This window comes from Rissa tridactyla, chromosome 2 (genome assembly GCF_028500815.1).
Source record: "Rissa tridactyla isolate bRisTri1 chromosome 2, bRisTri1.patW.cur.20221130, whole genome shotgun sequence".
Classification (NCBI taxonomy): Eukaryota; Metazoa; Chordata; class Aves; order Charadriiformes; family Laridae; genus Rissa; species Rissa tridactyla.
Window position 1 is genome coordinate 161317633 of NC_071467.1, and position 22328 is coordinate 161339960.

Below are 22328 nucleotides of genomic sequence, written 5' to 3' on the forward strand. Positions count from 1 at the left end.
TCCCTTTGTTTTACAGTCCAGCTTCAGCTGGTGACAGTGTTTTTCTCTCGTGCAGGACCCCGGCCCGCCACCCCCTTCTCCCCTGGTTGGCCTAAAGCCTCTGCAGCTCTTGGAGATCAAGGCGAGGGGACGCTTTGGCTGCGTGTGGAAGGCTCAGCTGATGAACGACTACGTAGCAGTGAAAATCTTCCCTATTCAGGTGAGAAGGGCATTGCATTAGATTTTCACTTATCCGGCTTCCTCACCGGTGCGGAGATGCTCTAAGTGCCTATGGAGGTGTTTTTAAGACCATAACAAAGATGCATTTGGACTCTTCTGCTGGGGGGAAAAGTTCAAGGACCCGCCCTTCCTACACTTTTCTCTGTGTTATCGTATTACTAAATGCTTCCTGCAGTAGTAGTTGTTGCAAGAAGGGCAAAAACCAAGCCCGTTTTGAAATCTACAGGGTATTTTAACTTTGCTGCAAATGTCCGTGTTGTTAAAAGCCCAGCGAGGCAGCGCGCAGCTGCGGTGCCCGACGTGCGCACAAAGGACCAAAGCCCCGGCTTTGTGCATCCAGACCCATTTGTAAATCCAGACCCGAACCTAGCAAAGAGTTTGCAGCTTACAAAGGCTCAGCCCCGTCGCTGTGAAAGCTAATTGCAGTGCAGCGTTTCTGTCAGCTCGCATCTTCTGCTCTAGGAAACCTTTGAACGCTCCTGACTTGACTCTCTAGGAACTGCAGACGGAAAGAGTAAAGCAATCAAAAGCCAAATGAAAGAAGAACGACCGGAACATCTTTGTGCTCCTCTGCTAATCTCCTCCTTCGTTAATTTTTCGCCCCGTATTTGTTGTCATAGCGTTGCTAAAGGAGATCTGCACATCTTCTGTCCAAGCCAGCTGTGACCTGCTAGTAAATATTCAATGGAGCCTAGATTAGGTTTTGCAATCGTAACAATTACAGCTACGAGGCAGATCTGGGTGCTGTATGCACAGGCTTTATTCTTGCAAGCATCCTTAGGAAATCTTGACAAATCTGATTTCTCAGTGAGGTTGGGGTTGGATTCCTCCCCCCCTCCCCACACAGAGGTGCTTTAGGAATAGCCGAGGATCATTTTGGAGAAGGAAGACTGAGAACAGCAACTTCCAGTCTTTCTCCAGCGTCTACCCTTTAGGAAAAAAGCCTCCTTTTGAAGGGACACATCACATCCGAACGCCGGAGGATGATATTAAGAGGAACGTGAGCAGCTCTGACTGAGCTGAAGGAGCTGCTTGCTTTAAAGGGAAGTGTGATCTTTGATGGTGCGTTTCTCCCTGCTTTAGGATAAGCAATCTTGGCAGAGCGAGAGGGAGATTTTCAATACTCCTGGCATGAAGCATGAAAACCTTTTGCAATTTATCGCGGCAGAGAAAAGAGGGACAAACCTAGAGACAGAGCTCTGGCTGATCACAGCTTTCCACGACAAGGTAATGTATCGTTGCACGTACATTTTGGGAAGACAGAGAGGCGATGGTTGTGAAGTAGCAGGATTTGGTGTCTAATATTCGCCCAGAAGCTCCCCTGTAATCTATCCAGGCTGTCCCTGGTGAGCCATGGCTCCGTGGTAGTGAACCGCTCTTGCTCCCTTCATTCAAAGGCTCTTCCTTTAGCTTTCAAGGCTCTCCTACACAAACAAAGGATTGATAAAGGTGGGACGTGGGGAGAGGGAGAGCCACAAAAGGCCACAGCTCATGTCTGTGGTGGTCACCATCTCTTAACATGCGTAGATGAGCACGTGGGAGCCGGGGGTCGCAGACCGTCGCCGTCCCAACTCGCCCCTTGCAGATGGGCTCCGTGTTTGCTTTTGAGGCTCAGGGCGTATCTCCCATTTCATGGATTGCTTTAGTTATCAAACATGACTAACACTTAAAACAAAACAAACACGCACAAATCCGGGGTTGAGCCAGCAGCGTTATCCCTCTGTTTAATCCAAGGTCTACTCAGTCAATCATTGCCGCAACCAGCTGATACGCTGCATCACCTTCTTGCATGGAAGGTTTTCCCCTTTCTCAGGTTAGGTGAATTGCTCTGTTTTGAGGTTATTTTGTCCCTTCCTTATCTCCGTGTCCTTCCCTGGCAGATTAGTAGATTCCCTTTTGGACATCCAGATATTTTCTGTGCTTTCAAAGGCTGAGGAGTCATGAATGCTTCTGGGTTTTATTTCTTCTTTTCTGCTTTCACTAGAGATTCCCCCCCTTGCCCCCACCCCCCCCCATTAAATCAAGGTTCAGATTTCTCAAGCACTCATTAAAACCTTTTTCTAAACTGATGAGTTGGCAGATCTGTCACATAGCAGGATCTGCGATTAAGAACATACGATGTCCTGTTTCGCAGGGCTCTCTGACGGATTACCTGAAGGGCAATATTATCAGCTGGAATGAGCTCTGCCACGTTGCAGAAACGATGGCCCGTGGCTTGTCCTACCTTCATGAAGATGTCCCTTGGTGCAAAGGTGAAGGACACAAACCTGCTATAGCACACAGGTACGGCCTCTGTCGTTGGTGCCATTCAAGTGCTGTGTTCAAATGTTCGCGACCTGTTTGAAATGATGCTGTTGAACGGAGGAGGAGATTGTGCTTTTAGGAATTAAATGCCTTTTAACCCAACAAATCCTAGGCTAAGACAAGAGTTTTTTTCACCCACATATGAAACGGCGAAGGGCAAGTGAGCGTCTTCTCTGCGAAACAGTCAGTGTGGTTGGTTTATGGCGAATGGTTTATGGTTTGTGGCAAATGTCTGAAGGGTAGGTAGGTGCTTGCCTCTTCCATCAACTCTTCTCTTGACACATATTGGGAAGGGAATCCTGGTTCCTGCAGAGCTGCTCTTTGAAAGGACTGTACTTGATAAATCACATTATAATCCGTGTATTTCTATGGCCATACCAAGATTTGGGCCCTATTTTTCCCTAAGTGTTTTAAACTGATAATTCCGCTGCGTGTCTTCCCACAGGGCTTTTGATCATTAGGTAAGAAATGGAGAAACTGCGGAAATGCAGAAAATGGCTGCTGTTTATTCTTCACAGTGGTTTTATAGTGCCCGTATCACGCCAGGATGCTTATAAGAGACACCAGGGGAGACTCCGGGGTGCCTCGGAGACCCCTTGGCACCCGCTTCAACCCACCTGGGAGGCAGCACCGTGGGGACAGTGGGAATCTAGAAAGAAGTGGGTTAAACCATCCTCGTTACACCAATATTTATTGTAGCCCTTCTCCGCAGTCCCACGTTGCTCACCCTGGACTAAAGCATCTCTACCGAGCGGTTTGCTAGTGGCATGGCAGGAGGGGGGAGTTCTCCAGAAGGGATTTATGTGGGCTACACGCTGTAATCCGCGGCCGTATTCCCCCACCACTCACCGCATTTCATCTGGGAGGGACTTAAACCCCCCCATCCAGCTGCAGCAATTTGTGCCCGATCTAGCGGGGCCGGATAATCCCTGGGGTTGCAAGGGTTGTCCCTGCCCCCCAAAACAACCCCCCTCCCCGAACCCGAAGGTTTCTGAGAGCTGGGGGTTGTTGAAAGAGCCTGCAGCTGCCTTTGTGCCGCTCCTGGAGCTGACCCCTGTGTCCCTGACATTTGTCCCTGTGGAATAAAGGCAGTGGTTTAGACATGAAAATTCCTGAGGGTGGGGAACAGAGAAAGGCTATAGAAAGGCTTTAAAGCAACAGATCGTGCTCGTTAGTGTCCCCATCCATTTAGCAAATGATAAAAGATGGAGAATGCACCATTTGTGTGAATTTAGCACAGTACCTATGGAAGAGGGATTTCAGGACACAGGGGATTTCCCTTGGATTACCCCACTCCTTTTAGTTTTATTTTTCTTTTAAAAGAAAACACGAAATACATTTTTAAAAAGGGGGAGGGGGCGGGGGGGGGTACTATTTTTGAGTGGCTTCACAGGCTGCATGTGAAGGTGGGACCCCCGAGTCAGTGCTGGGCAGGGGTTCAGCTCACTCCTTGCTGGCCCCCGGCACTAGGAAGAGGATTAAGGTTATGGGATCACTTGTTGGTGCGAAAGTGCCCCCACGTGGAAGCTGAAAATAAAATCTCTGGTGTCTGAATCGAGTTAACGTGCCCGAGGTTCATAATCCGCTCACTCTCTTATTCACTAGTTTGAAGGATAACATGGAAAAAGGTATTTTCTTCTTTCCAGGCCACTTTCCTTTATCCGTGACCATTTTAGGATGGTCTAATGCATGCGGCGTTGGTGGGAATTCTACCTGGCATGGCTTGGATCGGGTCTTTCCCCCTGGCCTGGATACGTTTGCATTGCAGCTCACATTTGCCACTTCAAGGTGGTTTGTGGAAGGAAGGAAGGAAAGGAAAAAATGAGGGGATATATGGAAATAGGGGGAAAAAAGAAAGCGCAAAGGGAAATCTCTACATCACATACGAAAATGTAGTAGTTAACTATTGCATGCCCACGGAGCAGTGCGGGTGAACCACAGCAGCAAACGCCCATGCAGTAATCCTGCTTTACGTCTCGCTTCCCTTTGGAAAGGTGTCTTTCGGGCAGACCGTCTAATAATTTCTCTGCGGTCCTCGTTGAGCCACTGTTCTGCAAAAATCTCGTGCACAATCTGGAGGGCATAATCCCTTAATGCTGACCGAGCAAAGGAGTTTATCTCTGTCATTAGATGACGGCTGTTTTCTAAGCCTGTGGGGAAACTGCGATAGCATGGAAGCTGTCAGTCTCTAAGATGACAGGTATTAGGGAAATGGTGGGTTTTCTGTGTAACGGAGGGGTATAAATGTTTTGCAGGCTCTGCAAAACTGTGCTGTGTCCCAAAAAACCCCGTGTGTCCCCTTGAGGTGAGGGAGGCTGGTTTCTGCTGGGGTTCGCTGGCTCTGTGGTGCTCTCCAACTTCATACCTGCTTCCCCGTCTCAATCCGCAAGCCAGAAATTCCCACCACGCTGTGTTTAGCTTAGAAAGGAAGAATCCTTTCTTCTGGTTTGGTTTTTTTTTTTTTTTTTTTCCAAGCTCAGAATCGGGGGCTGGGTGGTACAGGATGATTTTTGCTTGCGGTGCTTTGAGCTGGTGCCCTGGCATCCGAGGCCGCAGCGAGCAGTCCTTCTCTGTGGTCCAGCAGTTTCTCTCTTCCCAAAGAATTTTGACAGGTCTCTCTAGTGCGGAACAATTGTATCTGCCCTCATTAATTATTTTGTGCAGGCCTGCAATGTCCTGCAATCAGCAGGGTCACTGAGTGAATTGATGATAGGGAAATTATAATGCTGAGCATACAGGACAATTGCCATCTGCTGTCTAAGGTCTGTAATTTAATTACACTGCCAAACATTCCTTTTCAGATGAAAATGCAGGAAGCCCAGGGAACAGGGCTCCACTGGTTAGGCATCTCGACCCTCCTCCACCTCCCGCTTTCCAGCCCCTGCAGATTTACCTGAGCTGCCCTGAAACGATCCCGCTGCAGCACAGGACTGACCCAAATGTCCCCTTAATGCCACCTTCAAGCACAGACCCACCACCTCTACTGCAAATGCTCACTCCTGCCATCAGCTGCCCGGTCTCACCCCGACAGGTCGTCTGAGTGTGGGCTCACCCCCTCCCCTGCTTACTTGCCAGCCCCCTGAATTCTCCTGGGAAGGTCGGTCGGCGATTAAAACATAAGCGTAATAGAAAACTATGGCAAAATCTGTTGGAGTGTGTAGTCAGGGTGAACAGAGCCCCACCGACATCTGCTCATTTCCAGAAAGATCACATTTTGTAGATGGGAGCAATCCGCCTTACCAGGATAAAGAGTAAATTCACCCCCTCAACCTGTCTCGCGTTTCTTGTTGGGAGCAAGAAATGGAAGAAGAGCCCAGAGGCGGGGGTCTAGAGCTGGTGCTCAGACCAAGAAATAGTGCCTTATAGCGCCTGCTCTAATTAAAACACCCCCTTCGTGCTACTCCTTGCTTTTATTTTGAGGTTAATTCACCGTATAGTCGGGCTGCCTGCGTGCCGGGCAGCCCAGGGCTGCTTGGTTGTGTTTTAGGGACACGGGGAGCAGCCGAATTTGCTAGCGCTGGCCGTGCCGGGCAGGCGGGGAAGGAAAGAAGGAGCTGATTTACTGGGGGCTGCTGGGCCTATAGACTTACAACGTGTCGCGATTTGATTTAGCCGCGTGCCGTAATAAACCCTTCCCAAACTTGCTTTTCGGCTTGTCCGTAGGGACTTCAAGAGTAAAAATGTCTTGCTGAAGAACGACTTGACGGCAGTGCTAGCCGATTTCGGACTAGCCGTACGGTTTGAACCTGGAAAACCTCCAGGGGACACTCACGGACAGGTAATCATTATCTTTAACAATAACATTTTAAAAAGTTGGGCTTGCCATAGCTCCTCGGGAGTAGGGCGGGTAATTTGTATAGATGCATTTAATTCTCTTTGAGATATGTGTTTTCCATAAAAGCTTGTGCTCGGACATAAATTCCAGGAGCTGCTTTGATCTGGGTGAGCCGGGAGAGTGCTCGGACCCTCCCGACGGGCTCCCCCAGCCCTGGGGACAGGCAGCTTCTTGCTTTGTATCCGGGACTTGCTGACTCTTTATTGTCTCGGCATTAAATATTAATACTCCTAAAATTATTCATTTATTTTTAAGAATTCAGCCAGGCTGGCTGCTTGGGTGACCTTTAGCAACGGCAGATCTTGCGAGCTGGCCGAGCGCTGCGTAAACAATTTACTGCGTTTTTATGGGTTCTTAATTTTCTGCCTTGGCATTGCAGCGAGCAGCCCCTCGTTCTGCTCTCGTGCCGGGCCACGTGCCGTCCCCTCCGTGTGCCTCTGGGGTTTTTTCAGTGCCCGTCTCCAACGTAGGCTCCCTTTATACCCTTACCCCAGAAGGAGCGAACACTTTTCTGGGTTATCCCCCTCCAGTTTTCCTCATTTTGCCCTCTTTTTTTTGACTTTTCCAGTATTTTCCACACCTTTTCACATCCTGGCTTCCCCCTGTCCCCACAGCCTCAGGTAACCTCAAGAACAGATGAGAATTTCCTAAAGAAAAATATTAAAGGCATTTCAGTTCCCATGTTGAAAAGGTGCTTTTTCCCTTGCTCTCCTCGCTACTCTCCTACATTATGGGCTGTAATTCTGCCACGTATATTACCACAACTACACGAGGAGCTCAGTACGGCTCTACCTGGACTAAACACAACAAGATCGGCACTATAGTGAGGACTGAATCCCTTCAAAGCAAGATGGGTTTTTTTCCAAACCAGATCATGGCAAGCCAGGGCCCTGTAGACTTTGCAGCGTTCATCCTGTGAATGCAGGAGACTTGTTTTATCCAGGGCTGTCAAACCAACACCTTTTCCTACCATTTCAGGATATATCAATTTTACTCCTCTTTTTTTTTTTTTAAATAATATATTTAATTGTTTTTAGTGCAAGGGGATTGAACTTTCAACGACTATGATAACCAAGTCCGCCTTGACCTCAGGGTGTTTTGCCTGTCTCCAAAGACAGCTTTTTCTCATGCGGCGTGTGGTGCTGGAGCAAGATGCGGTGGGACGCAGGGAAGGGAGGATTTCATCCATCCTCACTGTGCCGCGCTGCATTTAAATTAGACCTGTAGCGTACGCTGAATGAATATCACACACGTAGCCATGGACTTTGGCTCTTTCCTTCAGGTAGCCTATCTAGGCTTGAGTGACCTTAATGAGAATCTGCGTCAGAAAAAACAGTCCCCCTTTTCCCTGTTTTCCAAGTGAGGTGTAACTTTAGCAGAAGCAGCCTTAAGGCTAATGAAACCAGCTGTCGCTCATCTCCAACCAGCGGAGCCCCAACTGGAACGTAACTTGAGTTGTTTCTTTCTCTGTAGGTGGGAACAAGGAGGTATATGGCTCCCGAAGTGTTAGAGGGAGCAATCAACTTCCAACGAGACGCCTTCCTGAGAATAGACATGTATGCAATGGGACTGGTGTTGTGGGAGCTAGTCTCCAGATGTAGAGCAGTTGATGGTAAGAATAAAGATCGTCTCTTCCCTGGGGAGGGCTCTGTTTCAGCATGGTTTAGCCGTACAGAGAATGGGCTTGGCTTTGTTTAAAGAAAAATAATAATCAGTTTTTACTAAGCATCTAACCTGTTTTTCGCTTGCTTGTTTTCTAACATAAGCTGTCATCCTCTGTAGGTAATAACCTTTATAGTGTTCAAGTCTCACAGTGCTTTTAATTATGCTGGTTGCATTGCAAATTGGCTGAGAACACAGAGGGAGGAGGAGCAGGTGATTCCTCCATCAGCGGTTTGTGTCCTTTAGTCCTGAGCCTGCTCTGTGCTGCTCTCCGTGGCACTCTGCATTCCTGCGTGTGACCAAGGCAGGATTTGAGCACCGGAGAAGAGCCGTGCTCAGCTCGGGCTTTGCTGTCCCACCTCACTTCTGCAGGACAGTGTGGTAGCCTGAATGGAAAGCCCAGAATCATAGAATCATAGAATGGTTTGGGTTGGAAGGGACCTTTAAAGGTCATCAAGTCCAATCCCCCTGCCATAAGCAGAGACATCTTCAACTAGATCAGGTTGCTCAGAGCCCCGTCCAACCTGACCTTGAATGTTTCCAGGGATGAGGCATCTACCACCTCTCTGGGCAACCTGTTTCACCATCCTCATCGTAAAAAAATTCTCCCTTATACCTAGTCTAAATCTCCCTTCTTTTGGTTTAAAACCATTACGCCTTGTCCTATCGCAACAGGCCCTGGTAAAAGAAGTGAAGCACCATGGTGAAATAGCAGGAACACGGGGCTGGAGGGATCTTCTTGGGTCAACAAGGCCATTTCCAGGCTATCATAAGTCATTAGGTATTAATCTTTGACTTTTGCTGATCAAGCCCTCTCTCAGCAGTGGGCTGAGTTTGTTGTTCCTTCTACAACTTTGGGAGGTCTCACTTTCTCCTGGGTGATCCAATAGAATGAACTTTCATGCAGTCCTCTTTCTCAGAGTTTTAATCTTAACATAATGCTGCAAAATGGGGCATCATTTCTGTCCAAGTAGCACACCTGCTCTTTGGTGCCACCCTTGCCGTTTGCAGGACCTTGCCGCTGGCTGGGGAAGCGGTCATGTTGTTGTAGTAGCTCTAAGGCTGCTTGCTCCAACTTCTTTCTTCTTGTGTAGGTAGAGGTGCTCTGGACTGAATATCAAGTTCAAAAATTAATAGTGCCTCACCCAGACTTCAGATGTTTTTGTTAGTGTTACAGTGGGACCGGGGAGCTCGATTATAATTAGGATGTCTGCGTAGGTGTGTGGTAAGAGAAGGTCTTTTCTTTAAAAAGTTACTATCTAACCAGATAAAATGCTGGAGGAGCAGGGAGGTAGGAGCACAGCGGGTTGAAACAGTAGTACCCAGATCTCTCATGAAAGAATAACCCTTCTCTGTGAGGCCCCACAAATATCCACTTGGATTTTTGCCTGTCGTGTTTGTGATCTCCTTCCAACTCTTCTCAGGCAGCAGCTGGCCAAGATACTCCAGGTGCCATACACAGCACCATTAAATCAGCGGGAAGGCTTCCTTTGGGATGACGGGGAGGTACACTGAACCTCTTCGGCACTTCTATCTCAGAAGCGATGTGTAAACAGCAGATTTGGCTTGGGGATCACCAGTGCAGCTCTTCATAGCTCTGATTCCTCTTAGAGGAAGAGGAAGGGAAGGTCCTGAGCGTTATTGTGCTATCCGTTGGAACGAGTGTTTCAGTTTGGTTTAGTGACTGGCATTGTGTCAACAAGAATAACGATAAGCTGTTTTAGCGATTTCATTTTTTTTAGAGTACCTAAACATCATGTTGTTGGTGTCACAGTTCATGACCAGCTAAAGTAGTCAGCTCTTCTATTTTAGTCTGGAAAGGCCCTCTTGAAGCATCTCCACCCTTGAAAGAGGTCACTGTTTGCTACCGAGAACCCATCAGTGATGCTGCGGAGCACCCTGAGAAAGCCCATCAGTTAAGCTGGGCTGCTGTTTGTAAGAGAACATCTGCGCGTTGCCAAAGGCCAAAAGACATTTCAATAAGCAGAAGTTATTGCTGCCATCCAGGGTCTGCACCGATATTCGTAACAGTCGTCTCGCTCCCGTGGCCCAGGGCAGTTCACAGCCATAACTGGTATAACTAAAGCATTCAGAAATCATTTTGCAGTTAGGAGCTGGTACTTGGACAAATGCATCTGGCTCCAGCGTGTCAGGGCTGACTCAACCCGACGAACAAGCCACGTCACAAAGCAAGAAATTACAAGTGTTGTATATGCTTGACCTTGCTAGTCAGTGCCTAAAATGAAATTATGGTCATGCTGAAACCTTTCTCTAGGTTATTGTGTGTTGAATTGCTATGGTAAAATGTGAGGAGGACGGGCTGATTTGTTCTTTCTGTTGAAATAAATCATGGACTGCCCGGCAAGCCTCCTCAAGGAGAGTGGTGGGATCGGGAGGCCTGGCTGAGGGTTTGGATTCGTAACTTGACAAGGTGGAAAATGCAGGGCCAGACAAGCAGCGGGGACAGCAAAGTCCATTGTGTGAAGGAATGTAAATCACATTTTTCTGCAGTGGCATGTGAACTTCAGGCTTTGCTGCGGTGGGTTGAGGTTGCTCTGGAGCCGCAGCTCACTCATGCATGGGGAGGACCGGGCTCTGCAGAGGACATTTCCGTACTAACCCAGTTGTCCGTGTGCACCTTAGGTCCAGTGGATGAATACATGCTGCCTTTTGAAGAAGAAATAGGTCAGCACCCATCCCTTGAGGACCTGCAAGAAGTGGTGGTTCACAAGAAGATGCGCCCCGTGTTCAAGGATCACTGGCTGAAACACCCTGTACGTCCCTCCTGGTTAACAGTAGAAAATGTTTTCCTGTGCGACGGGAACAAGGGATGCAGTTATGCATCACTTGTTAGCTTCAAAGGGAAGCTAAGCAGCCCAACCCAGTACACAGACCCACCCCCCAGTGCTAAAGAGAGTCAGTGCTGGGGTTGCTCAACACCTTCATGCTCCCCTTTCCATTTGTCCCTTGTATTTGGAGAGAAAACCAGCTGGTTAAAGTCAGCCAGTGCCAAACGCGGAGCGTGTGGTGGTTTAGGAGGACTCATTTAATATGATGAAAGAATGGAAAATGAAGTCCCTTTCATTAAGAAAATGATCCATACCATCGGAGACACGTTCCTCACAAGCTAGATAGCGTGCAAGACTTGAACAGTTTTTTGAGGAAAAATTAATTGGATGTGAAGGCAAGCAGACAATGAAGTAAAATGCAGCGTGGGTTTCCCAGAGGTAGATCATTTCAGGCTCACGTTTTTAATAAAAGAGGTGATTTTTTTTTTCAGGCTGGGAAACTGAGACGATGATGAAATCTCACAAGGCTTCAGTAAGAAGCTAAATAACTCTTTTTTGACCAAACTGCCGTGATTTTGGCTAGATTCAGGTGTGCTAACTCATTGCCTAGAAGTCAAGGAGAGCTGTGGGTTGTAGATAGATATGAGTGTTCCAGTTGAAATGAGGGTTCAAATAAGAGCTGTGCTCTTTCAGCAGTGTTGAATTATTTTGGGGATATCTACAGAAGTGATTTCAAATAAAGCAACGGCCTTGTAGTAACTGATGCGGTGCTGCCAGCTCTCATGGTTTTATCATGGGAATCGTAATACTTGATATCGTGTCTTTTAAAGTGTGAACTGCTGAATCTCTTGGTGTCCTTTGATATTAAAAAAAGTACTTTTGAGGCTATGAAAAAAAGCTGGATGAAACCAATCCCTACAGCCTTAGAAAGCAGAAGCTTAAAAAACCTGAAAACACATATTTAAAGTAATTTTTAAAGCTGATCTCACGATAATTTGCACAGCAAGGAGAAAATATTCTTAATTTCTCTTTACAGCATTAAGCTGTGTTAAATGGACCTCTGCAAGGATGGTCCCATGAGCAGACGTTGTTGCTGAAGGTGTTTTCTCCCCCTTGTTGTCCGCAGGGCTTGGCGCAGCTGTGCGTGACCATCGAAGAGTGCTGGGACCACGATGCGGAGGCTCGGCTCTCGGCGGGCTGTGTCGAGGAGCGCATTGCGCAGATCCGCAAATCCGTAAACGGCACTACCTCGGACTGCCTCGTCTCCATCGTGACGTCCGTCACCAACGTGGACTTGCCGCCCAAAGAGTCTAGTATCTAAGTCCTGGTTCACTTTTGTCTTTCCAGACTCAGTGGATTTAGAAAAAAAGAAAAAAGTTTAAAAAAAAAAACCACACAAAAAAAACCAACAAAAAAAAAACAAAAACACAAAAATCCAACAAACACATGAATGCAGCTGCTATTTTATCTTGACTTTTTATTATTATTGTTATTATTATTATTATTATTTTTTTGGATTGGATCAATTTTACCAGCACATTGCTCTACTGTATTAAAAAAATGGACATTTCAGCAAGCATTCAGGTGCCGACTAATGAATGCAGAAAAGGTGCAGGTACCTCAGAACCTCAACAAACTCACTTCAGTTGTTTTTGGTTTATTCAGTTTTCTGGGTTTCTCTTTATCGGTCTGTCTTCTGGGCGGAGCATCTGTGACATAAAGGAAAACCACCTACCATCTTAGAAAACGCTATGCTGCAAACTGTGGAGGAAACTTAAGACTGTTATATAAAGAATACACCTTCCTCAAAACGGATTTTTTCCCCATTTTGTTTTGGTTTTGGGTTCAGTTTCGTTTCGTTTCTTTTTTTTTTTTTTTTGGAAGTGAGCTTCAAAAAAAAACAGCAGATGTGTCTTTTACGGATCTAACGGGTGTCATTGTAACATGGAAAAAAAAAAGTAACTGGGCGGAGAATGTTAATTCTTGATGGTAGAATCGAAGGGGGGAGCGTAGAATAGGGGTGGGGAGAGTGACGTTGGACTTGGCAGCATTTGGGGAAACATCATTTGCTATGGAGCTACTTCTCAGGTAACCATTAGAGGAGGGGAAGGACATTTCTGGGCAGAGTATTAACAGCTGCAGCGTATGGAGAAAGCTGAGTTAAAGCGCCAGCGGTTGGAAGCAAGGCGCTAGTTCTTTTTCCTCCAGTATCTCGGGCTTGGGGGGTAGAAGAACAAAGCAGAACTTGAATTCCTTTTATTTTTCAACTCCAGAGAGTAACAGGAATGAAGCTTTTAAGCAATGAAATTGGAAGAGGTGGGAAAGCGTGTTCTTGAAGCACTTTGGTAAAATACTGGAAGATGGGAAAATTTTTGCATCTCGCTTGAAGTGCGAGTCAGTTCAGGAAATTTGGCCTTAGGGTTGATTATCTGTCAGCCCAAGGTACCGGTGCAGATGGTGGAAAGAGGAAAAGTGTGAAAACTGGCTTTATAATTTTTTTTTTTTTTTCCTTACTAATTTGGGGTTGGGGCAGGGGGGGTGGAAATACCTGAACTGGTGGCCGATGGCTCCAGTAGCATCCCAGATGCCTGTGAACTGCCCCGTTGGAGAATGCAGAGGCGGCTGAGCAGCAGCAGCGATTATCGCAGCATCCCTCCGACTGGTTTCTTTGACGCTGCTTTCTCCTTACTCTGTAATGAAGCTCTTTTGTCTTAAAGTGGTGCATATTCGAAAATACCGTTACTCTTATTATGCCATAAACTCGCTCTAGTCAGTGAATGTTCCTAATGCTGCTGATTCAACAGTGAAATATTTTTTTAATTTGCAAAACATGCAATGTTAAAAAAAAAAAAACTTAAAAAAAAAAAAATCAAACCACAAAACACACACACACACACACACACGTTACGTGGCTTCCGAGGCTTAAACTGAAAAAAAAAAAAAAAAATTAAAAACTTCATGACCACAGACCACCTCAAACCAGAAATACCTCAGAATTTTCTACTTGTATGAGTTTTATTATATATTTTGTTAGTTGTGTTGTCTTGTAGTAAGTATATTTTAATGTAAGTTGGCTTTTATGACAAGGGAGTTTTAAAAAAAGAAAAAAAAGAAAAAAAGTTCCAAAATCTTTTAGGAAGTGCTACCATTTTTTTTGTTTGTTTTATAAAGCACCATTGTAAATAACTGTATACAGTTGTAGAATAACTGCCTATATAAGGTACCTGGGCATTATTCACTCTTATTTGTGAAGGCTGTTTCCATTCTGTGTTATCTTTTCGGTCTGTTTTAGTGAAAGGACAGTACATCTTTTTTTTTCTTTTTTTCTTTTTTTTTTAATTATTATTTTTATTTTTTTGACTTTGAATAGAACATGAATTCTGTGTCTTGCTAGACTGACAAAGTTATATCCATTGGAGGGCCAGAACTTCGAAATTTTTCTTTGTGTTAAGCCAAAATGCAGTCCTGAACTAATCACCCTGTAAGGAAAATGTAAAAAGTCTGTATTATATCATTGAATTGGACTTCTTGCCACTGCCAAATTGTCAGCGTGCGCCCTTGCACAGATATAATCTATTAAGCAGGCAAAATCGCTAATTGGAGGAAACAGAAAGAAAATTGAAATATATTTCTTGAAAAATATAGCTTTAAAACCTAGAGGTCACAAATGAGGACACGGTCCTTTATCTTGAAGAGACATTAAGATAATTGCCTTAATTTGTCTATCTGAATAAAGTCTTAACCTATTCTTTCAAGTTACTGAATGTATATTGCATATTAGTATGTACACACATGTAACTGTATTTCCCTGTGTAGGTTTGGAAGTTTCTGTTTCTTAATGTGCTTCTGTTGAGAACACCTTGACAAAACCGGGCAGAACGATACCATTTTGACCCAGCCGATGTCCCCCCTGGTGGTTGACATCTTTGGGCCTGATGCTGCAACCTGCCTGTGCTTAGCATTAAGCGTGTGGGTAGCTCTTCTGGTGTCACGACGTTAGGCGCCCACTTAATGTTAAGCATAGTCGTAAAGGTTTGCAGGATCAGTATTGTTTTCATGTTTAAATACATTTCTGCACTGAGATTTATATAAAAATGTGACGTATGTTTTAGAAGTGAAGTGATGTAAGGGTTGGGGTGGAGCGTAGAGCAGTTCAGATTGAGTGAATACTTGTTTCCAGGTGGGCTCGCCCCCGTTTCCCTGGGAATGGGAGCCAGTTCGGATTGCTGCAGAAAGAAAAAAGCTGTACTGTCTTTTAACTGTTAATATCCGTCTGCTGTTCTGGATTTTTTCCTTCAGCATTATGTATTATGGCTAAAACAGGCTTATTACAGCAGTTGCTTTTTTATCCTGATTTCTTTAAAAAGCTTTAAAGTATTTATTGAAAGTGCCATATGATTTTAATAGCCTATTAGACAGTCTCTTAAATCTTCTCTTTTGAGAAAGCATAAACAAAAATTCTCACGTGTAGCTTATCTCACTGCGGGGAACTGCGCGGCCATACAAACGTTGACCAAATGCTGATTGTAAAGTATTGCATCTTCCCTGGTGTAATGGTTCCTTATAGATCATCTTGTCAACAGGATTCAGAAACTGATTTTACAAAGAATTTTCAAATTGCATGTGCGCTCAGTTACAAATTGTAAATGTATGTAGGTACGTGTGTCTTGCTATCGCAGCAGAGAAGGAAATCTTGAACTTTTGCATATTCACAAATTTGTACCAGTTTGGCTAAAGCTGTTCTTGTAAACTGGTATTTATTTATTTTATTAATGAAGGCAAGCTCTGATTAACTTATTGGTCGTTCGGCACTTGAGCTGTCAGGCAGGTAGTTTCCTCACCGCTAATCTAGTGTTTGAACTCTCATTGACAACATGATTTTGGTTCTGCTTGGTACTGCAGGGGCTTTTTCCAAGTCAGCGATGGGGCACGTCCATAGGTGTAGCTGTGATAAGCAATCGCGGCTCTTTTCTTCTCAACACTCCCTTGAATGTGATGGGTTCGACGCCTCTTCTGCTACTTCCCAAGCACTAAATTCCACTTCCCATTCAGACTCCGAGGAGGTCACTCTTCAAAAACCTTGCCGCAGAATTTTGTTGTTGACCTTCCTCTCTTGTATGGCAGTTCTTAGGTAATTGTTAATCTTGAATATCCTGGGTAAAAATTCTCCTTGACTTTAGGAGCCAGGATTCCGCATCAATCTGGTGTAACTCCCTTTATGAATTTACTGGACTGGCTGGCCTGGTTTCCTAGGTGGAGGAAGTTTGAGTTTATATTTTGCAACTGGAAATACTACGGGAACTAAAATCGCTTTTTTTTTGAGGCCATAGTACTGTGACTTGCTAATGAAATTGCATTTGTACCGCAAGGCTGGAAGTTGTATGTGACTCATCTTGAAATATAGGCGCATGTTATAAGAAATGGCTATAAACCAGTCTCTAACCATCAGTTACGTAGCACCAGGCTTCTCCATTATGATTAAGGATTTTAGCTAGTCCTGATCATCAAATTTTCTCTATTTAACGACAGAAGGAAAGCACATTTTATTCCGCCTTGTTCTCCAGCTGAAATTCTCTTACAGCATATACTATGCTAGATGAAGTTACACCTATGGAAATGCCGAGATCTTTGTGTATGTTTATTTCAAAGAGAAGGTCCGTGAGTGCCCCCTGGTAACTCCACTGCGTTTTCCTTGGCTCTCCTATCTCGCTGCTGGTTTCCACTTGGAAGCTGTTGGTTTCAGTAGAAGCAGCAGAAGCCTCAGGGGCCGCTCAGTGCGATGTTGCTGGGGGGTATTGCCAGGTTGGCTGGGTCAGGCCTTGCCATTAGGAATCCCGATCCCCCTTGGTATCCCAGCACAGAAACCGGAGAACACAGGTTTTATTCCTGTTGTGCTCCTTTCAAGGCAGGCTGTCAGAACCTGCCCGGTTTTGCAGGGGAAGGGTCTGGTTTCACTTAGTATGGAAGAAACTCGTGTTGCAGAGGAAGGTGCTGGTTGATAATGTTGCGACAGTGCTGTTGTTGCAGTCCTCTTCGAACCACACTCGGCTTGAGAAGTTGCTAAGCAGGAAGCGTCCCGCAAACTATTATCACTTTTACATACCGAATATTGTTTGGTAACATTGTAAATAAAATAGACTATATAATAGAGGAAAATAAGGACATTTTGACTTTTTTACTTTTGGAAAAATATATATATATTTTAGTTACATATACAAACAAAAATTTTACATTGTGTGAGAATTCTTTTATACCACAAATTATTTTTGTAATGTCTAATATGTTTCTGCAGGGAAAAGGGAGAAAGGTCTGTGTACGCACAGCAAATAAATAAATATATATATATAATGTTTAAATTAAGTGTGCACTACATCAAAGTCTAGAGAATAGGACAAGTTTAGCCTGGAACCAGTTTGAGGAGAAAGTTTGGATATACTTGGACATGCTTTGAGGACGGCACTGAGTATGTGTTTAGGTTACCTTGCATGTCACGTCCCTTCTGCTAAAGATGCTTATTGCTTTTCTGTGACCATCTTCAGTTTAACCAGGGAGAGTTTTTTCGCGTATTCATGCGAGTACCCATGTGTGAGCAGCGTGTCTTTTGGCATATGCCGCGATGCTGCAGTGAGTTGTGAAGTCAGGGTGTTAAGAATTTACTTGAGACTAAATAGCCGGGCTGATCTCGCTTGCTGCCGTATCCCTTTATAGCAGCTGTGTCTGCTGCATTGACAATATGATCTGTAAGGAGCTGTTGCCAGTAAAGTCCTGATAAAACCAATTCCTAGAAGTTCCTTCTCTCTGAAGTGGCTCAACTAATCGGGCTTCAGCAGAACATGCAGATACGTGCTTTGTGTTCCCAATGTCAGATTTTACATCCTGGGTCGGAGGCACTAAAGAAAAGGAGCGCTGTCATGTCCAAAGCCCCGCTTAGAAAAAGAACATTCCAAATTTGGGTAACCAATCCATGCTATTCTAAAAGTATAAAAGAAAAAAAATGGAAATGTATTCTTTTCACTTAAGCTAACTTTTCCCATTAGACCGAAAACTCACTCCGGTCTTTTTGGTTCCCTTAACCTTGACTGCATGGTGTCAGTGGGGCAAGAGTTAAGGAAAAAAGCTTTAAAGCAAACAATACATGGTGCTACCTTGAAACTGGTTTGACAGTGCGCCTTTTGAAATTAGCGCTGAAACGACTCTGAGCAGGCTCCTGCAGTTGCTGAATCCTACTTCTGTGCTCTTGGTGAAGTCCTGTCCCTGTGAAAGTCAGGGAGAGATTTGACATCCAATGCCGTGGGACCACGAGTGTGTGCGTGTTCCTTCTTGGGGCACTTTCTAAATGCACCTGGTCCCTTATGTACATGGGACTTCTTTTTTAAAACTCTAGTTTTAGGGTGAAGCTCAGTTCCCTGACTGAAGTAGTAACCTATCAAGTAAGCAGTAATCCTTTTTGTCAGGACACTTCCGCAGAAAGAGATCATACTTGTGTTCTATCCATCCAGCTGTTCTGAAATGTAATGCTATTCTGTTGTGCCTTTATTTTTTCATGTAAAAGCAACTGCTGTAAGCTTTTTTTTTCCCTTTTACTGTTTTGTTTTTTTTTTTTTTTTTCCTGTCTAAAAAAACCACTTTTCATTGCCCAGCTGTTATTTCTGGATGCAGTCTGTGATCCAGGTATTTCAAGAACCAATTACCTCAAACCTCACGTTAAACAGTGTTGCTATCTGGATTCTCCTTGATACTACAATATTGTAACATACACAAACAGGAACCTTGCTATATATGGGTGTTTACATATATGTATCATATACGTATATACATGTATATATATATGATATATATATGTAAATGGAAAGTGATCCCCAAGGACTGAAGGAAAAAAGCAAAACCTTTTTGTTTTCCAACATTGAAACCAAAAGGGCTTCTCTGAAGCTCTGTAATGGCATTGTGCTGGATGTATATCAAGAAAGTGTTTTCTGAAAAGTGCTTCCTTTGTTAGCCTTTTATTTCAGTATTTTAATGGGGCAGATGATGTGATTAAAACACTACTTCTGCATTTTTTGGCCAATTTTGAAGCTGAGGTCTCTTAATCTTTCCAGTTGTTAAAAAAAACCCAACACCTCAGTGTACAACATTCCAGTAAGGTTAGTATTGCAAAACTAAAGCATGTTCTGGGAAGACTTCATAGCTTCTGTTTTTCTGAAAAGGAAGGCATTGGCCATACTTTAGTCAACTTTTCCACTGTTTTGAGGAACTGAAGTTTAACCAGTAACCATCCTAGTCAATTAAAATCCTAATTCAGTAGTCACCGGCATCTCTGCATTGCCATCCCTGTTAAAAACAAAACACCCCCCAAACCAACCCAAACCAAAAATCCAACCACAGCAGAGGAGGAAGCTGGAGCATTTCATAGCTCCTGAAGGTGGACTTAGCACCAGAGCAACGTTATTGATAGAAAAAAACGTGTTGGCAAGACCTAGCACTTGTCTAGCCCTTTCCTTTTTCCACCTACCTTCTCCCAAGAACCTTCTCATAAAGGCAGACCTTCAACCACGGTGACTTCTCCTTAATGGTACTTTGCTGAAGAGAATTCTGTTAAGGATATATTTTCTGGGGAAAAACAAAAAGTGAGACCATTCTTTTCATTAACATTTTACTGTACGTGTTCCCCTCCCAAATGTCTGTTTTTAAAAAAATGTATCCATGTAGCTGATGCAGCATTAGAGTCTGTATTTTACTCGGACAAAATAGTAGCTTTCCAATCAAATAGTAATGAATTTACTATTACTAGTAATTCATTGAATTAATTACTAGTAATTAATTTACTGTTACTAAAGGAAGAAAAGGAGATGTTTCTCGATCCCCATTTTTTCCTCGACTGACTAACGTTTCTATGGCTATTGATGGTTTTTGATTATCTTTGGTAAATCATTTACAAAAGTACTAAAATCTCCCAGAAGGAGGCATTTTGCAATGCTGACGGCCTTCCAATGGAATAACTATGATGCAAAAGTCGATCTGTTGGTGGAAGAGAATTGAAGGAGGTGGTTACTGCAAACTAAGTAACATTCTTGACCTCAATTCTATGCCATAAGTCCGCACAATGCCATTGTCAATCTGCTCAAACTATCTGCATATGAATTCCGCATGATCCTCATGATAGAGTTGAAAGCCTGATCTTTCACCTGTTAATATTTTCACATTCGTCCTTAAGTTTGACAAATTTTATAATGTAAAGTTGACCTAAGTACAGTTTGATGTCAATTCTTGTGGAAAGAGCTTTCTGCATGTAACATTAGACACATACAGTTAAACAACACAGCATAGTACAAAACTCACAAGAAAATGTTTTGGCACCAGCAGAAAGAAATCTCACCCTAACCATTTGTCATTTTAAACCATCTTATTGTAAGTTTTACCAGCTACTTCTAAATTTGTGCTTTATTTAAAGAAATAAAATAAAAATCCTAAGACTTGTCTAGCGTAGTGAAATATGTGTATATCAGTTTTAGGATAAATAGCTAAGTCTTATTACGCTGTGTTACTTAACTTGTATATATAGAGTATACATAAGAGTTTGCAGTAACCTGTTTCTCCAGGATTTCCAGTCTGAATGGATTTAAACTCAAACTATGAGATTAAGTAAATGATTTAGAAGATTGCAGAATAAACTGAGTGTAAATTACAGGAAGCTCTATCAGATGGTGAAATAATTTTTAAAGAGTCTTTTGGTCCTTGGCTCAAATTCAATAAGTACTGTTTGTATACCAAGATATGTGAAATGTAAATGTTGTAGGTTATATTTCACTCTTGTAGCTATAAAAATGTAGAACAGAGATAGCTTGTACTACTGAGTTAACAAAAGTTATACTAAAGTATCCTGTTAAAGAAAAAAGTATACAGAGAGTTAAGCTCGTTGCTGTAACCCCTTTTGGATTGAAGTGTGCTGATTTTTTATATATGTATATTATATATATATTCTGCAAAAGTATATATATATAAAATGTATATATAAAATGGCCTAATGCAGACATCCATTGTATTGCAGTTATGAAATGAAGACATTTTGGCAAGAACATTGTATCATAGTTCATGAATTTGCAGTGGATCTTTGTTCCTTTTTACTGTGGTATTTTAGAAATGAGTCTCAAGTTTGAAATTAGATCTGCCAAGTTGGAGTTTTGCTGCTTCAGCTTTGCACTGGGTGTCCGAATAAACCAGTATGAATGTAGTATTTGCCCTGTGTGAAGCAGCTACACCCCAACAGATAGGAGGAAAAAAAACTAGAAAGAACTATTTCAAGTTTATCTTTTTGTATATGAAAATAAACAGTAAATTACAAATAATTGCATCTCTTGTACGTGTGACGTTAAAAATCGTTGGTATTTTATTGTCTTCCACATCTAGCTGGAGAATTTCCTTTTTTATAGAAGAATGTTTTAGTGTCTTAATGGTATCTGTGCTGTCCAAAATCCCTAACAAAGCCCTTGCAGAGGCGTAGCTGAGGCCTGTACCTCTACATATCATTTGCTAACTCCTCTAAAGGCAAGAGGCAGTTAGCTGAAATTGCTGTGTCCTTTTAAGGGTGTTGCCTCTTGTAGTACCTTGGTAACACTGCTTATCATTTCCAGCAATGTAGATGCAACAACTGCCAGTGATGGGGGGTTTAAGCTAAATCCCAGGACCTTGCAGTGAAGTGTCTGCACTTCCACCGTCCACCAGCTCAAGCAGAGCGGACAGCAAGGGATCGCTTAAATGGTTCCAACCTGATTTACAAAAACTCGCCCACTAATACCTTAACGGTTGCAGGAGGTCGAAGTTACACTGAATGTAGAGCTGCTACCAGAGCCATGAATGGTGTGAAGCAGCACACCCCTGTTCATGGTGTGCCCACTGCAAATGCACAGCCAGTTCCTTGGCGAGGATGGATGGATGTTTCCTCGGGAAAGGGAAGCTGTCAGCAAACACGGAGCATCCACAAGTGCTCTGGGGTCTGTTCCCAGTCAGGGAAACAGCTTCAGTGTGAGGTACCAGTCGTTAGGGTGACTCTTCTACCTGGGACTGAGGTGCAGCTTCCATACACCATGGGTTTTAGGTTTTTTCTTTTTTCCTCCACCTGAGTACTGAACAAGATTCAGTGAGGCGGGAAGGCTTGACCTGGAAAAAAAATTAAAAAAAAAATAATAAAAAGCTTGAGCTCTTTGAACTCGTAGCAACACATTGGGCTCTGTAATCCCCCCAGCATGAGGCAAGAAGATGCCCTCAGCCACCAACTGAAGCACGGCCAGACCTCTCCAGGCAAGCTGCCTGCAGTGAAGTGATGGCGTGGCAACGCAGCCCCCATGCTTTGGTGTATTCCAATGCTAAACTGGTCCTTTTCTTCATCAAAAATGCCTCTTGCTTGGTGCCGGGTTGGAAATGCTTCCAGTGGACTCACATGAGGCTAAGCTGAACATGAACAGTCATGTGTGAGGAAAAAAAGTAATAACAGGGCTGGTGGCTTGACAAAAAGCCTTATGCCA

General features: G+C 43.8%; 1 protein-coding gene and 1 long non-coding RNA gene across 2 annotated transcripts in view; one reads left to right on the plus strand and one right to left on the minus strand.

Annotated features, from left to right (window-relative positions):
• ACVR2B (activin A receptor type 2B) overlaps positions 1–12299 on the plus strand; it is a 104185-nt gene extending 91886 nt beyond the window's left edge. Inside the window, exons 6-12 of the mRNA XM_054192091.1 lie at positions 56–199; positions 1303–1446; positions 2354–2502; positions 6187–6301; positions 7832–7970; positions 10664–10794; positions 11936–12299. Of these exons, the coding sequence (XP_054048066.1) occupies positions 56–199; positions 1303–1446; positions 2354–2502; positions 6187–6301; positions 7832–7970; positions 10664–10794; positions 11936–12130 (1017 nt within the window). The 3' untranslated portion in view covers positions 12131–12299. The remainder of the gene's footprint in view (positions 1–55; positions 200–1302; positions 1447–2353; positions 2503–6186; positions 6302–7831; positions 7971–10663; positions 10795–11935) is intronic.
• Positions 12300–12395: 96 nt separating this feature from the next.
• Positions 12396–19673, minus strand: LOC128905682 (uncharacterized). Its single transcript, XR_008464942.1, has 3 exons — positions 19319–19673; positions 13358–13499; positions 12396–12518 (listed from the first exon to the last, which is right to left on the minus strand). It is a non-coding gene; the product is annotated as an uncharacterized LOC128905682 (long non-coding RNA).
• Positions 19674–22328: the final 2655 nt, after the last annotated feature.